This window comes from Apus apus, chromosome 6, assembly GCF_020740795.1.
Source record: "Apus apus isolate bApuApu2 chromosome 6, bApuApu2.pri.cur, whole genome shotgun sequence".
Taxonomy (NCBI): Eukaryota; Metazoa; Chordata; class Aves; order Apodiformes; family Apodidae; genus Apus; species Apus apus.
Window position 1 is genome coordinate 37,284,830 of NC_067287.1, and position 14,521 is coordinate 37,299,350.

General features: G+C 54.3%; 2 protein-coding genes across 3 annotated transcripts; one reads left to right on the top strand and one right to left on the bottom strand.

Moving 5' to 3' along the window:
- Positions 1-4,485: 4,485 nt before the first annotated feature.
- Positions 4,486-6,028, bottom strand: LOC127386710 (uncharacterized). Its single transcript, XM_051624177.1, has 4 exons — positions 5,945-6,028; positions 5,070-5,883; positions 4,634-4,719; positions 4,486-4,494 (listed from the first exon to the last, which is right to left on the bottom strand). Exons 1-4 carry the CDS (start codon positions 6,026-6,028, stop codon positions 4,486-4,488), a joined length of 993 nt encoding a protein of 330 aa, XP_051480137.1.
- LOC127386674 (putative methyltransferase DDB_G0268948) lies at positions 4,671-10,796 on the top strand. 2 transcript variants are annotated; one of them, XM_051624108.1, is made up of 7 exons: positions 4,671-4,761; positions 7,277-7,405; positions 7,687-7,847; positions 8,125-8,338; positions 8,977-9,077; positions 9,835-9,972; positions 10,573-10,796. In XM_051624108.1, the coding sequence occupies exons 2-7, from the start codon at positions 7,295-7,297 to the stop codon at positions 10,661-10,663; spliced, it is 816 nt and encodes a 271-aa protein (XP_051480068.1). In that variant the 5' UTR covers positions 4,671-4,761; positions 7,277-7,294; the 3' UTR covers positions 10,664-10,796. The 2 variants fall into 2 exon arrangements, with proteins under 2 accessions (XP_051480068.1, XP_051480067.1); XM_051624107.1 differs by lacking the exon at positions 4,671-4,761 and adding an exon at positions 5,488-5,571.
- The last annotated feature ends 3,725 nt before the right edge of the window (positions 10,797-14,521 follow it).

Below are 14,521 nucleotides of genomic sequence, written 5' to 3' on the forward strand. Positions count from 1 at the left end.
TTGCATTTTAGAACAGACCATCAAGCATCAGCCAGTCCCCAAAGCAATTTGCTCTAAGTGTGCACCCCAAAGAGTCGTTTAATTTTGGTACAGCAGCTTCCTGACACCACTGAACGTTTTGCTTATACCAGCAGATACAATAATGCAATCTACCCTCATGCCCAGCACAAGGAAGTGAAATTGATTTGCACTCACGTTCTCTCTCCTTTTTAATTTCAGGTCTTAATTCGTCACCAGGGAATTTACAGCTCCTTGGATGCCCAAGAGCCCTGGAAAGTGAAGCTCTGTGCTAGACAAGGCACAACTGTTTTCTAACAGCACTGCAAAATGCCCCACAGGAAGAAAGTCAGCTCAGGGACTTGGTAGCATCTGAATCCAGCCCCAGCAAGGTCTCCGTGGTGGTTATTTCACATGCCCCTGGCAGGGTGCAGAAGCAGCCAGGAGCAGAAGGTGGAATTCAGCCTGAGCACGACTGCACAGACACTGCAACCACCACACACAAACCCAGGCAGTATCAGTGGTGGCTTCCCCATGGACTCCCCTCCCCTCTCCAATCCTGTGCCCACCAGAGGAGGCAGGAAGTGGGAAACCTCTGGGCATCTGCAATGAGGCTGGAGGTGGAGGCACATGGTGCTTCTCAGCAGAAGGACTGTCTGAGGTGTCTAACCTCCGTCTTCACATCTGGTGCACCCCGAAAAGCACTGAAGCCCGAGAGTCCTCTGTCTCTCAAGATCTTGTTTGCTCCCAGGTGTCTAAAAATAAACATGGCTAGTAAGGAGCATTTGCCAGAACGTGGCTGGGCTGCTTCTCCTGCCCAGGTCCTGCCCTCTCTCCAAGTTGCTGCACTAGGAATGGCAAACAGCAACAAGTTTTGACAGCAACGAATTTTGACAGCAAAAGCCAACAGCACTGCAGGTCTGACAGGACTGCCAGGTTCTCATTGGGAGCTGGCTGTGCCTGCAAACACCAAAATTACCATCTGATACTATCACATCAGCCACCTTAGGAACCCACTCGGCCAGGAGGGGTGCGGTGCTGGACCCTGGTGCCACCAAGGTGAGTTAGGACCTTTGGGTCTATCAGGTAAAGAGAGACCAGTGGCTCTAGAGTTACACATGCATTGGAGACAATGGGAAGCTTTTCCCAGCACATCAAGACCTAAAAAGAGCCAGGGAGCATGGACAAGCCTCCAGGCCCTGCATGGGATATAGGAGATCTTGGTGTGCTCTGCCACAGATTCTCACCTGACTTCTTCATTTCATTTCATCCACTTGCCCCACAATCAGTATTGCCATCTTCCTTCATCAAAAGGTGAAATCATGGCAGAAGAACTTGATTCTTAACTGTTTCTGGCAGACACCAGTGCTGGGGCTTTGCTCTCAGCCAGGGCTTTCAGTTCCCCCACCCACTGTGCATCAGTCCTTCCTAAGGAAGGATTTATGGCAGGATGAGCCAAGGGGGAGGCGGGATTTTGAAGGCAAGGCCACTCTTCCTCTGCAGACTTCCTGCTCTGCCCTTGAGCCTGCCCTGCCTGCCTTTGCTTCTTCTCCAACCTTTTGTGTGCTTGAGCATGAAAATAACCAGCCAACGTGCTGGCTGCTGTTAAAAGTATCCAGCAATTGGCTGTGACACTTCTTTGCATGGGGGCAGCTGCATGTTCCCCAAAATATACTGCAGAGATTGCCTTCTCCTTCCCCTCTCCCTCACTGGCTGATCTGTTGGGTCTCTCTTTCATCTGGGCTCTCTTTCCACATGAGCACTGATATTTTTCTGGGTTGCAGATGCCAGTGAGAGGGCAGAGACAGCCCCCATCCCAGATGAGACCACAAGGCCCAGCTCTACCAAGCAGCCACATGATCAGCTGAGACATCCTTGATTTGTGGCTAACTCCCTTCCCTACAAGGGGTTTTTATCCCACGCCCTGCTGCTCATAAGCCAAGAAAATTATGTTCTTCATTAATTGAAAGTCTGAGCCCTCTAGGTTTAAACAAAAATACCAAGTATTATCTGATCCCTACATTTCCCATGGTGATAATAAATCTTGTTTCTTTTCCACCAGAGAACAGATAAACAGGAGAGTCTCCCAAGAGCTGAAGCCTTGCTGTAGTCTTAAAAGCAAATACTTCACAAGGTAAGAGAATTCCTGCTGGCTTCTTCAGTGTTAATAACCCAGGCAACAGAGCCAGAAGTGATGCTCCAGGGAGCAGAGTGTCCTGAGTGTTCTGCCCGTTATCCCTCAGGCCCTGTGATCCCATGACGTTTTCCTATCACTGCTACCTTCTTGGTGGGGAGGGACTCTGGGCTGGAGACGTTGGCACCATGCTTATTTGTTCCTAGTGAGCAACAGCCTGCTGGTTCCAGGCTCTTGTCACTCCTCAGCTTAGGTATCACCTAAATAACGTGTTCCCTCCAAAGCTGTTGTTGTCAGCCCCATCCTGGACCAGTATCCTGGTGATGGGGAGGTTGGCCCCAGCCTGCCCAGCAGTAATGAGGGGAAACATATTCTGTAGCCCAGTAATGAGGGGAAACCCCAGCTCTGGCCAGCTGCTTCCTCACAAGGGTGCTTTTCTGTAGTTGCTACTAGGTGTGGATGGAGAGGGACGTCACTTAACCACATCTATCTGCACTCAAGGTGCTGGGAAGATGAGTGGCACCTCAAGAGGTTTGGAATACCCCTAGTTGTCTCTTTCCTCTCCTTTCCTCAGGCTGGATGTACCTGCCCACTGCTGCTGGCAGCTGCAGAGAGGTGATGCAGCTCTATGCAAATTTCCCTCATTACTGCTGGGCTACAGAAGACAGCTCATTGCTGTGGGCTACAGAACTGCTGCAATTTTGAAGTCTGTGTTCAAAGACCTGGCCAAAGGTGGAGAATTGAACCCTCTGAGCAAGGCATTTAGTAATTATTTTAGTACTCAGAGCGTCCAAAACTGGGAGAGCCTCCAAAAGTTTGAGCTTGGTGTATCTGGCAGTGTTTGGGGAGGATCTTATGGGCAGAGGCTGCTATGGGAGTGGTGTAACCTGGAGGTGACTGGGACACTGGCTTGGTTGCAGAGAAGGAGGCTGGAAGGAGAGTGAAATAACACATAGTTAAGGAAAGCAGACACCTCATTACAATTTTCTAAGTGGCAGGGCTTAAAACACAGTCATGATGAAAATAAATAAGGATTTGTTTTCCATTTGAGAAATAGGTGTAATTCATTAGAAGGTACTTGGGAGTTTAGCAACACGTGTTTTTGTAGCTGCAGGAAGAGGAGCTGCTTAAGAATTCTCCAAGTGAAATTAGGGAAGGGTTTTCTGCAGTAAAATAATTGCTGGGAACAGCATGAATGCCATCACAGAGCCAGGCTTGCTCTGAGACTGACACATGTATTCTGGATAAAACAGAGCAGCTCTTCCCCACTGGCACCAGAAACAAGGGAGGAAGGGGGAAAGGAAATCTTCAGAAGTATCCAAGCATGTTGATGACTCCAGATGTTTTGTTTCCATGAGGCAGCACGGCTTCCCCTGGGTGTCAGGTCATTTCCCTGAGAAAAATAACTCAGTCTAATATTTACTGACACGCAATGAAAAGAAACCACAATGATAGAAACAAAAAGGGCTTCCTCCAGATCAGGGTTAGACATTTGGGCACTGAGGAAATGGCAGCACTGTGGGTGATTAACACCAACGAGTGATGCAGGAAGATTGACAGGAGTCTCACTTGGGCTTTTTTTTTTTCTCTAAAAAAAGGTGCTTTGGTATTCCTTGAAGTCTACAGATTCAATAAGTAGGGATGATGGACAGTGTCTGATTTTCTACGCCTGGGGTATCACCCATGTTTGGGCTGAGGCTCAGCAATCCAAAGGTGGAGAAAACCAAGGAATTGGTGCATGGAGCAGGGCCATTGGCAAATAGCTGTCACTTGGGGAATAGAAATAGCTGGAGAGTTGAGGCAGGAAGTGAAGGGCAGCTGAATCCAGTGTGCCAAAGGCTGGGAGAGCACCTTAGAAATGGACTGAGGCCGTTTGCAGTCCAGGCCTGGCTCATATTTTCCTGTACTGCTGGTGTTTGGTTTCAGATGTAGCCAGAAGATGACCAGATAAATGTGATCAGTCAGTGCTGTGGGGGCCTGAGGCAGGCAGAGGGCAGGTGGCTGAAGCCCCAGGACATCTTCCCTTCCTGTCTGCATTTGTGGTCTCAGCAAAGCAGGGGCAAAAGGAGGGTAGAGAAACCTTGAACAGGCCACGTGCTGCAGGATGCTGTGGGTTATGAACACCCGAGGGCTTTGGGGGCTTGTGTTTTCTCTTAGAAATGCACCCCTGGTACAAATACAGCAGCAGGTGACCCAGCTGAAGTACTCAGGAGAAAAAGCCCAGCAACTTCAATCCATGATTTGATTCAGCAAAACTCTTTCAAGGCAGCCTCCCTCTTCAGCTCCTTGATAAATCCCCCTGATTCCCCCTAAAGATCAGGAGGGGCTGGAAGGCTGTGCTAGTTAGCAGAGATTCACAAGCCCTGTGCAAAACACAGAGCGGAGTGAAGGGGGTTTGAGCAAACCACGGCTCTGCTGGCTTCAGCTGGATGTGATAAGCACTGCTCCGGTGTGTGAAGGGTAAAATCCTGACCAAGGCCAGGGGAGGGAGGGGCTTTTTACCTGGTCCTTAAAATACCAACCCTCCGGGCTCTGAAGGTTGGTGCCGGGTTTCTGTGGGTGTGATTTGCCACTGGTCTTGTCTGGGTCTGTGGGACGACACAAGGGGGCTTCAGAGCTGCCAGACCCCCGTGAGTATTTGGGTGCTTGTCCCGTTTGCCTCCCGCAGCGCCTGCTGCCCTTGGCTTCGACTTGCCGAGGCGTGCGGGACCCCGGAACGCGGGGAACCCCCCCCCCCGGGGTGCTTTGAAGCCACGAGGCCCCACGGGGGAAGCGCGCAGGGGCTGCGGGATCCCGGGGTGGGGGGACACACGAGGAGGTTTCGGGGAGCTGCCTTCCCTTCTGTTTCTCTGTCTAGCTATCCCTCTCTGCCCGGCCAGCCCGCAACACCCCGCGCTGCCCTCGCGGCCGGCAGGAGCGGGCGGTACTGGGGCGGTACCTGTACTGGGGCGGTACTGGGGCTGTCCCGGGGCGGTACTGGGCGGTACTGGTACTGGGGCTGTCCCGGGGCGGTACTGGGCGGTACTGGGGCTGTCCCGGGGCTGTCCCGGGGCGGTACTGGGGCTGGGGCGGTACTGGGCGGTACCGGGGCTGTCCCGGGGCTGTCCCGGGGCGGTACTGGGGCTGTCGCGGGGCGGTACTGGGCGGTACTGGGGCTGTCGCGGGGCGGTACTGGGCGGTACTGGGGCTGTCGCGGGGCGGTACTGGGCGGTACTGGGGCTGTCGCGGGGCTGTCGCGGGGCGGTACTGGGGCTGTCGCGGGGCGGTACTGGGGCTGTCGCGGGGCGGTACTGGGCGGTACTGGGGCTGGGGCGGTACTGGGGCTGTCGCGGGGCGGTACTGGGCGGTCCCGGGGCGGTCCCTTCCTCCCCGTTTCTCCCGGCACCCCAAGTTCCCGCAGCGCCCGGGGGGAGAGGAGGCGGGAGCTGCTGCTGCGGGCGGTAGGAGGGGACGGGGTCCCGGGAGGGCTCGGGGGGGCAGCGGGGAGGACCCTCCCGCCGGCGGGGCCGCTCCCCGGCGCGGCAGCTCCTCCCGCTCCGTCGTATCCGATGGGCCGGCAGCGCCTGCTGCCGGATGTCGGTCTGGGGGCTGGAGAAACCGGCCTCCTCCCGCCTCCCTTGGCTGCCCGGGAGCTCGGCAGGTTCCCGGAGGGGTCCTGGGGCCGTTCCCGCTGCGGGGGGCAGCGGGGCCGGGCTGGAGCTGCGGTGACGGGAGGCCCGAGGGGCTCGCCCCGGGTTGAGCAGGGGCCGTGTCTGCAGCAGGAAGGGGCTAGATGTGCTGATGACACCAAGCTGGGAGGAGCGGCTGGCACACCAGAGGGCTGTGCTGCCATCCGGAGAGGTGGGCGGGGAGAAACGCGATGGAATTCGGCAAAGGGGCAAGTGCAGAGTCTTGCATCTGGGGAAGAAAAATGTCATGCACCAGTACAGGTTGGGGGCTGAGCTGCTGGAGAGCAGGGTAGGAGAAAGGGACCTGGGGGTCCTGGAGGACAGGAGGATGACCATGAGCCAGCAATGTGCCCTGGTGGCCAAGAAGGCCAATGGATCCTGGGGTGGGTTAGAAAGGGGGTGGTTAGTCGGTCAAGGGGGGTTCTCTTCCCCCTCTGTTCTGCCTTGGTGAGGCCACATCTGGAGTGTTGTGTCCAGTTCTGGGCCCCTCAGTTCAGGAAGGACAGGGAACTGCTGGAGAGAGTCCAGGGCAGAGCCACAGAGATGATGAAGGGAGTGGAACATCTCCCTGATGAGGAAAGGCTGAGGGAGCTGGGTCTCTTCAGCTTGGAGAAGAGGAGACTGAGGGGCGACCTCATCAATGTTTACAAATATGTAAAGGGTGAGTGTCAGGAGGATGGAGCCAGGCTTTGTTCAGTGATGTCCAGTGACAGGACAAGGGGCAATGGGTGCAAACTGGAGCACAGGAGGTTCCATGTGAATATCAGGAAGAACTTCTTTGCTGTGAGAGTGACAGAGCCCTGGGACAGGCTGCCCAGAGAGGCTGTGGAGTCTCCTTCTCTGGAGACATTCAAACCCCCCTGGACACGTTCCTGTGTGATGTGCTCTGGGTGACCCTGCTCTGGCAGGGGGGTTGGGCTGGGTGGTCTTTCCAGGTCCCTTCCAGCCCCTAAGATTCTGTGATCCTGTGAAATACCACGTGGCTCTCAAAGCCAAGGGAGGAGTTGATGGGATTGTTGCTGCTTGTACTAAAATGTGCATTTCCTTTTTTTAAAAACAAACAAACAAACAAAACAAACCACAAAACAACACCCCAAACCAAACTTTTCTGCTCGTAGTCTTTCTGGTGCTCTGCTCAGTCCCTCTGAATTCACAGACATTGCAACTGTAATAGTGGTGCATTTGAGAAGACTCCCAGGTAGGTGGGGAAGGAAAAGGAGTGAGGAGGGGAAGGTTTTAAAAACTGATGAAGCTTTTCCTCATAAGATATTGCTGGGTTGGTTTTGTGATTAGCTCGTATGTGTGAGAGGGATGCTGGGAGAGCAGGTTCCTGCTCCCTGGCTGGAGCCTCATGGGCAAAGTCTTCCCTGGGCCCCTGCCAGCAGCTGGAGACTTTGGCACCAGCAGTCACAGGCTGCAGTTTGCAGAAGCAGTTTGATCCTGTGGTGACTTAACCTGGCTTGCTGCTTCCTCCCAGGTGTTGGGTCACCCAAGCATGGCCACCCAGATGTTTGAGGGGAGAGGGCATGCAGCTGTCTACCAGAAATACAGGTTTGCACCTGGAAAAGAGCTGCAGAGAGCCATCCTCACCTACCTGCAGGAGAAGGTGAGTGGGGTATGGCCAGGCTGCAGGGGAGAACAGGGCAGCAGCACATGTGTGCCTGTGGGCAGCAGTGTTTAGCCTGCTGGGAGTGTCACCTTGGTTGGTGCTACAGGGGAGGAGAATAAATTAATAGGGGCTCAGGGCAATATGTGCACACAGAAGAGACTTCCTATGGGTTGTGTCATGCTGAGGCCATGCTGGTGTGGATGCTGGGGGAAGGAATGGGGTGAAATCACATAAATCCTTGGCTCCCCCTTTTGAGATGAATCTGCTTCTCCCCACAGAAAGCAGACTCTCCTGAGCTGGTGGTGGATGTTGGCTGTGGGACTGGACAAGGCACCCGCTTCCTTGCAGAGCACTTCAAGAAGGTGGTGGGAACAGACATCAGTGAAGCACAGATCCAGGAGGCCAGGGACACCTCCCCCTCGCCCGGTGTCTCCTACCTGTGAGTGTTGGGGAAGAAGGCTCAGCAGGAGGCAGAATTTGAGTGTGGAGGTGGTGTTTGGCCAAGCATGGCTGTTGTAACAGCCAGCTGCCACCAAAGTAAATCCCGTTTGCTGGAATTCCAGGTGTGAATGGGCATTATCAGAGACCTACTGTAGCTGTGGTCTTGCCTCCCAAGCAGTCATCACTGTCTCTGAAAAATACCCACTGACTTCATGCCCTGTTCTCTCTCTCCCATATTACCTGCTGCCTTTTTGTCCTTGGCCCCCCTCCTCCAGCGTGTGCCCTGCAGAGGAGCTGCCTTTTGAGGATGCCTCTGTGGGCCTCCTGGCTGCCTTCACAGCTGCACACTGGTTTGATCTTGAGAAGTTCATGAGAGAAGCAAACCGGGTGGTCAGGCCGGGGGGTTGTGTGGCCATCAGCACCTACACCCTGGACATGAGCCTGCGCTATGGAGACTGCTCTGAGAAGCTGACCAAAATCTACAGGGAGGTGAGGTGATGAAACACAAGCCTCTGTGCAGGGGGGGAAAGCTGTAGTACTTGGATAGAGGGAGCACGACTTAAGAGGACTTCTACTGGGAGATGGGGGCAGAGGGGTGGTTAAATAGAGACATTGAGGTGGGGTTTACTGGCTCCTGTGCAGTGTTGGAGCTGGCTGGGTGAGAAGAGGGACATTGGGACCAATGGCAGAAGAGTGGTGTGGAGAAGGGGGCTGGTATGGCAGCTCTGGGGGGCTGTGGAGCAGATCTGGGGGGCTGGTATGGCAGAGACTTCTACTGTCACTGATCCAGTGAAGGGAATGGGAAATGGAAACTGGAAAGAGGGTTGTTGTTTTTTTTTTCTTAGTGATGTCTCTTGACAAAGTGTTTTAACAGCTTGTAGTAGAAAGTCTCCTTTTAGTTTACAGCAGTGTAGAGAGGAGGACAGGACCCTTGTCTCTGTAATAAAATACTTGAATTCTTGACACTGAGCAAGATTTTGGTGAATTTTAATTTAAGAATTACTTAAAAAAAACAAACCATGTATGAATGCATCAGATATAAGATCAAGGAAGCTCGAGTTTAGTGGAAAATGAGAGCTTCACGTTAGTGCTGTGTTTTGTTTTTTTTAAATCTGCTCCTTTTACAGGCCTGGGAGCAGCTTTCCAAATACTCACACAATAAAGTGAAGAGTGTCTTGGAGGACTACAAAGAGATTTTTGAGGCCTTGCCATTTTCAGACAAGAAGAGGTGAGCAGAAACTTCTCGGTGCAGCACTGGGAGGAGATAGGGGTGGTGTCCCAGCTCCTCTGCAGGGCTCCCTGGCCACTGGCCCAGCAAGGACACAGGGGAGCTGGGTTTGCTGGAGCAGGTAGCTACTGGCTCTCAGCAAATGCCTTTGCATCATGGCTGAGTTTCCAGACCCCTTGGATTTCATGCAGCTCTATGCTGGGCCAGCAAGCATGGCCTAAGGGCTGCAAAGACCTCTCATGCTCAAGGCAGAATTGGGTTAGATTTTTTTTGATTGGTAGCTGATGATAATTTGAGGCCTCAGGGCAGATCACTGAATGAATAAAGCAGGGGGGGCGGAAAACAGGTAGAGAGAGAACCTGCCCAGATCTCTAGGAAGCCAGTGCCTGCCTCCTCACCAAGGCATGGGGCAGTGGCTGACCCTGCAGGCTAACAGGGTGCTTTGGCAGTGGTGTTGCAGAGATGTTGGTGTCCTGGCTGCTGGAGGGGAATGGGCTCTGCAGGTAGGCCTGTACTGGAAGGGCTGTTAAAATCACAAATGATGTTAGATGGCCCCCTGGGACCATCTCTGCTTACCCAGTAGTGCATCAGTTAGATTTCCTGACCCACCAAATGCCATAATCTGATTATATTTCCATCTCTTAGACCTTGGATAACATCAGAGTTCTTATTCACCATCACCTCTGTCTTCTGTTATCCTTGTTCTACTGCCTTTGAGAGTTAACTTGCCACTGCTTCTTTCTTCCCTGTCTCCTAGAATCACAGATATCTATGACAACATTCCCATGACAGTTGCTGGTGTGGTTGGCTACCTGGAGTCTGTCTCTCCATTTCAAGTATTTCTGAAGAATGACCCTGAAGCTGCCAAATCCCTCCTCCAAGACACTGAAAAGAGGTAAGAAAGCAGCCTGGGGAAACAAGCAGGACATGGAAGGTCCCTCTTTTCCAGTGAATGAAGAGTCAGGTGGTGGGGTCCCCTTCAGAGCCAGCAGTGAGCTGTGCAGTGATGCTCTCCCTCCTTCCCCCAGGTGTGGATGGGCACCTGTCAGAGGTTGAACAGCAGAGCCTTAGCTGCTCACAGCACAACTGACCTCCATTTTAGTCAGTTAATTTAAAGTGTGAGTCCATGCAGCTGTCTGGTGTTCTTGCACCCGTGTATCCGTGGAATTGTCATGTCAGAGGTCTCCTCAGTTCCTTTGCCTTGCCCTTGATTAGCAGAGGGGAGGGAAGACATGGCCAGCTGCATCTTAACTGAAGTGTGGCAGGTGTCTGCTGCAAAGTGGGGGAGGGAAGAGCAGGCATCCACCAGCCTCCAGTTTCTTCACTGACCAGAAGAACCCTTGTGCACGTGCATGCATTGCTGCCTCCTGCATCTGCCATCAAGACCTTGGTGCTTTGGGTGGAAGAGACCTGTCTCTGGTTGTGGATGGCACCTCACAGGGGTGGAAGCTGGCTGGGCAGAGCAAGACCTTCTTTTGTTTGCTTCTTGTTTCAGAATGCTGGAGACAATGGGAGTTTCTTCTTGTGAAACCCCAGTGGAGTTCTGGGTGAGGCATGTCCTTGTGCTGGGGCATAAGGGGCTGTGAATGGAAGCCCTTCTTTCTCCTGGTTCTGGAAGAGGAGGAGAAAGTGGTTCACCTCCTGTTACCCCACACATAACTGCTCTTACTTCTTGGGAAGATTGGTGCTGATTTTGGTGATTAAAGCTTTGATTTTGTTTGGTTTTTTTTTTCTTTGGTGGAAAGTAGGCAGGGTTTTATGCCTGCTCTTGAGTTACTGGTCCACCAGTCTGCCCAGCACTGTGCCTGCAGCACTGGAAGGGCCCAGTTTCAAACTGGTAGTGGTTGGATTGCGTGTGGGGATGAGAATCACAGTAACAGCTGAGAAACTTGCTGCCTTCCTTATACTCTTAATAACAATAACTTAAAAAAAACCTGAGAAAGTTGCTTGTGGGTCCTCTTTTGGCTTGAGAGGCTGCAGAGCACCTGCTGGGATGGGAATAATGGCACATCATGGACACTGGCCTCTCTTTTATGGGGTCGGTGGGTTTTAGGTGGAAAGGGCTGTTCCCCCCCCCACCTTTCCCTGCCCAGGCTCAGCTGGGAGCTGTGTGTTCTTTGGAGGCTGAGCTGTTCCTGGCCACTGTGTGGCACCTGTGTGTCAGCAGCTTGTCTACCCCAGGTTTGTCTTGTCCTGTGCCAGCACTGCTGCCTTGACCCTCAGGAGGTGGCTTGGCCCAGCAAAGCCCAGGAGCTTTTCTGGGATTGCTGGCACAGGGGAGTGGGTCTCTGCTGCCTCTGGTCCCAGCCCCGCTGCCAAGGGATGAGGAGAGGCTTCCTTTTGGGGAGGGGCAGATGGAGGCAATGGGTTCAAAGCTGGGCACAGCCCAGCAGAGGGCCCCTCCTCTTTGCTTTCTGGGTATTTGGAATCCAGGCACAGTCTCCGCAAGGACCTTTCCCGGAATTCCTGCCCCCTGGCAAGAAGGCTGCCCTGATGCCACAGGGAAGGCTGTGGCCTCCCTCTGTTACACCTCAGTGCAGCATTATGAAGGGAGGCAGAAGGGATGCCTCTGCCCTCTCCATAGAATGAGAGGGAGGGTTATAGGAGCTGTGGGGGCTTCAGCTGTGGTCCTGGGACTCTGGTATGGTCCTGCCATGGGTGCAGAGACAGCCTTCTTGACCCATTGAAGGTGCTTCTCCTGGGCTTGTTTCCATTGGGGTCACTGAGTCCTGGCTCAGCTTGCCCAGGGTGAGGAGAAAGGCTCTGATCCTGCTGGTCACTCCCAGGATGCTGGTGGGGTCTCAGAACAGCTATGGGGAGGAAAGCCCAGGGCTGATGTCAGGCTGGTCTCTGTATCTATGTCCAAGTGTTGGGGAAGACCTCATCAAGTGGTGGTGCTGGGTCCAGCCCTGATGAAGGTCAGAGGGTGAAGAGGCTGCACCAGGCACACACTGTTGGGTGAGCATCACCCATCAGAACTTCTCCTGCTGGGTGGGGACAGGACTGGTGGCTGATCATCATCTGAAGAAGCGCTGGGGGTCCCTCCATGCCTGGAATGTCACGGGGATGACACGGCTACTGGGACATGGGTGGCATGTACAACTGCCTGGGCTGGGGAAGCCCCAGCTTGGCTGGCAGGGCTTGCCCTGGTGAGGGACATCCCTGCAGTGGTGCCTGGGGCAGGGGAATGTCCCCAGGGAGGGGACACTTTACAATGGTTTGTTTGCTCACTAATTAACTTGCAATTAAGAGGCCTGCCCTCCCCCAGGGCCAATAGGACACCCAGTGCATGCTGCAGGATAATGCAGCAGGTGACTGGTCATGATGAAACACTGGGGATTGCATCACCAACAGGCTCAGACGTGGTGTCAGCAGCAGCACAGGGTGGCACAAACCAGCCTGACATCACTGCAGCTACTGCAGATGGCACATCCCAGCAGGTGGTGAAGGGCTATGGGGCACCCAGCAGGGCTGGCAGTGCTTTGGTGGCACTGGCACCCCAGGCTGGGGGGGTGGCTCCAGTCATGGCCACCAAGCAGAGGGCACCTACCCTGGTGCAGCTGAGCCCTGGGCAGGGCTCCTGCACATCACCAGGTTATCTGGGTTGGTTTTTTTTAAAGCTGCCTTTCTTTTCCAAGAGCAGCAACTTGAGCACGAGCGGGTGCCTCCCTGGTGAGCTGACCAGCTCCAAAAGGAGTTGGGAAGGAGTGATTTGGGCTCATCTTTGCCACCCTGCTCCACCAGCATGGCTTGCAGCCAAGGCTTTTCCATGCTAGCAGCAGCTGATGAATCACAGGGTGATTACCTCACTTGGGCCCAACCCTGCCCATAGCTCTGCTTATTTTCGCTTTCCTTCTTGAACCTGGGACCTTCCCTGCACCCAGGATTTCTTGCTCTCAGCAAGTTCAGGTGGCTCCCAGAATGCTGGGCTGTGTGAATCCAAGGAGGAGGCTCCATCATCTGCATCTGTGCTGCTCTTTCACCCTGGTGCTGTCTGTAGTCAGGGCTGGGACCTCCTGAGGCAGTGGCTGCTGCGGGTCCCTGGCACCCTGCAGACCCTGTTGGGCACAGCATGGTGTCCCCGGCTCGGGCTGGCTTTCTGCTGTGGTGGCAGGAGCTGGCACTAGCGTGGAGCTGTACCAAGTGCAGCCAGGCTCCCCTGGCCAGCTTGGGGACCAGGCTGTGGCAGCCCATGACAGCACTGAGTGAGACACTTGCTGGTGTGTGGCTGCCGGGGGTGGCGAGACCGCGTCGCGTCGGGGGAAGATTTGGCTGCTGCTCAACCAGGCACCCGTAGGCTCAGCTGCAGCTGATGGTGCCTCACTCACCAACACCTGAGAGCAAGGTGCCCAGGAGATCTTCAGCCCTTCGTTGCAGCTGCCCCAAGCGCCGGGGAGGCTGCGCTCTGGTTTGAAACCGGGTGGTTTTGCTTTTCCTTTGGTGCCTCCGGATCTCCTGGTGCCGGCAGGAAGAGATGAGGTTTTGCTTTGCTTCACCAAGCAGAAGTGACACCCAGGAGCTAAAAGCCACAGCAACGGGGAAGAGGAGCCAAAGAAGCTGGATCCTGCAAGGTTGTGAGATAGATCTAGGACCCAAGGGTGTCCCCAGTGTTGTCCTTGCTGGGGCACACGGGACAGGGCAGCAGTTCATGGTCAATCTGCATGTGTGCCAGAGCAGTCTTCCAGCCCTGCTCTGGGTCTGTGGAGCTGCAGAGAAGGCCATCCCAGCACAGCAGGCACTGGACATCATCATCTCAGTGCTGGACATCACTGGGAGCTGGGAACCTTGCTCCAGCCCCACAGGGGGCTGCTGGAGATGTCAACCTGGGTGCCAAAATGCCCCAGCATGACTTGTTCCTTGGCTGGATGGAAGAAACCCATGAGCTAGCTGGGCTTCCACGTGGGACCTGAAGCTCTCCAGCTGCTCCACTGTGACCCAGAGAGTTCCAGGCAGGGCCAGGACCCCTGTTCCCTCCCCTTCCTCACTGAGGAGCACTTTTGTTTCTTGACCACAAGCCAGAAATGTGCCCTCGTGCAAGGAAGGTGAATGGTATCTGAGGCTGCAATAGGAGGAGTGTTTCTAGCAGGTCAAGAGAGATGATCCCTCTTCTATACTCAGCACTGGTGGGGCCACCCCTGGAGTACTAGGTCCAGTTCTGGGCTCCTCAGTGCAAGAGACATGGACATACTGCAAAGAGCTATGAAGAAGGGTCTAAGAGCATTGCTCCTCCAAGGAAGGGCTGAGAGGACTGGGACTGTTCAGCCTGGAGAGGGCTCAGGGGCTCCTGGTGGTGCCTGTTGGCGGGTCAGCCAACCATGGGCACAACCTGAAACACCTCTAAGTCCGTCTGACTGCAAGAAAACACTCTTCAGCTATGAGGGTGGTCAAACAGTGGCACAGGTTGCCTAGAGAGGCTGTGCTATCTCCATCCTTGGACATCTTCA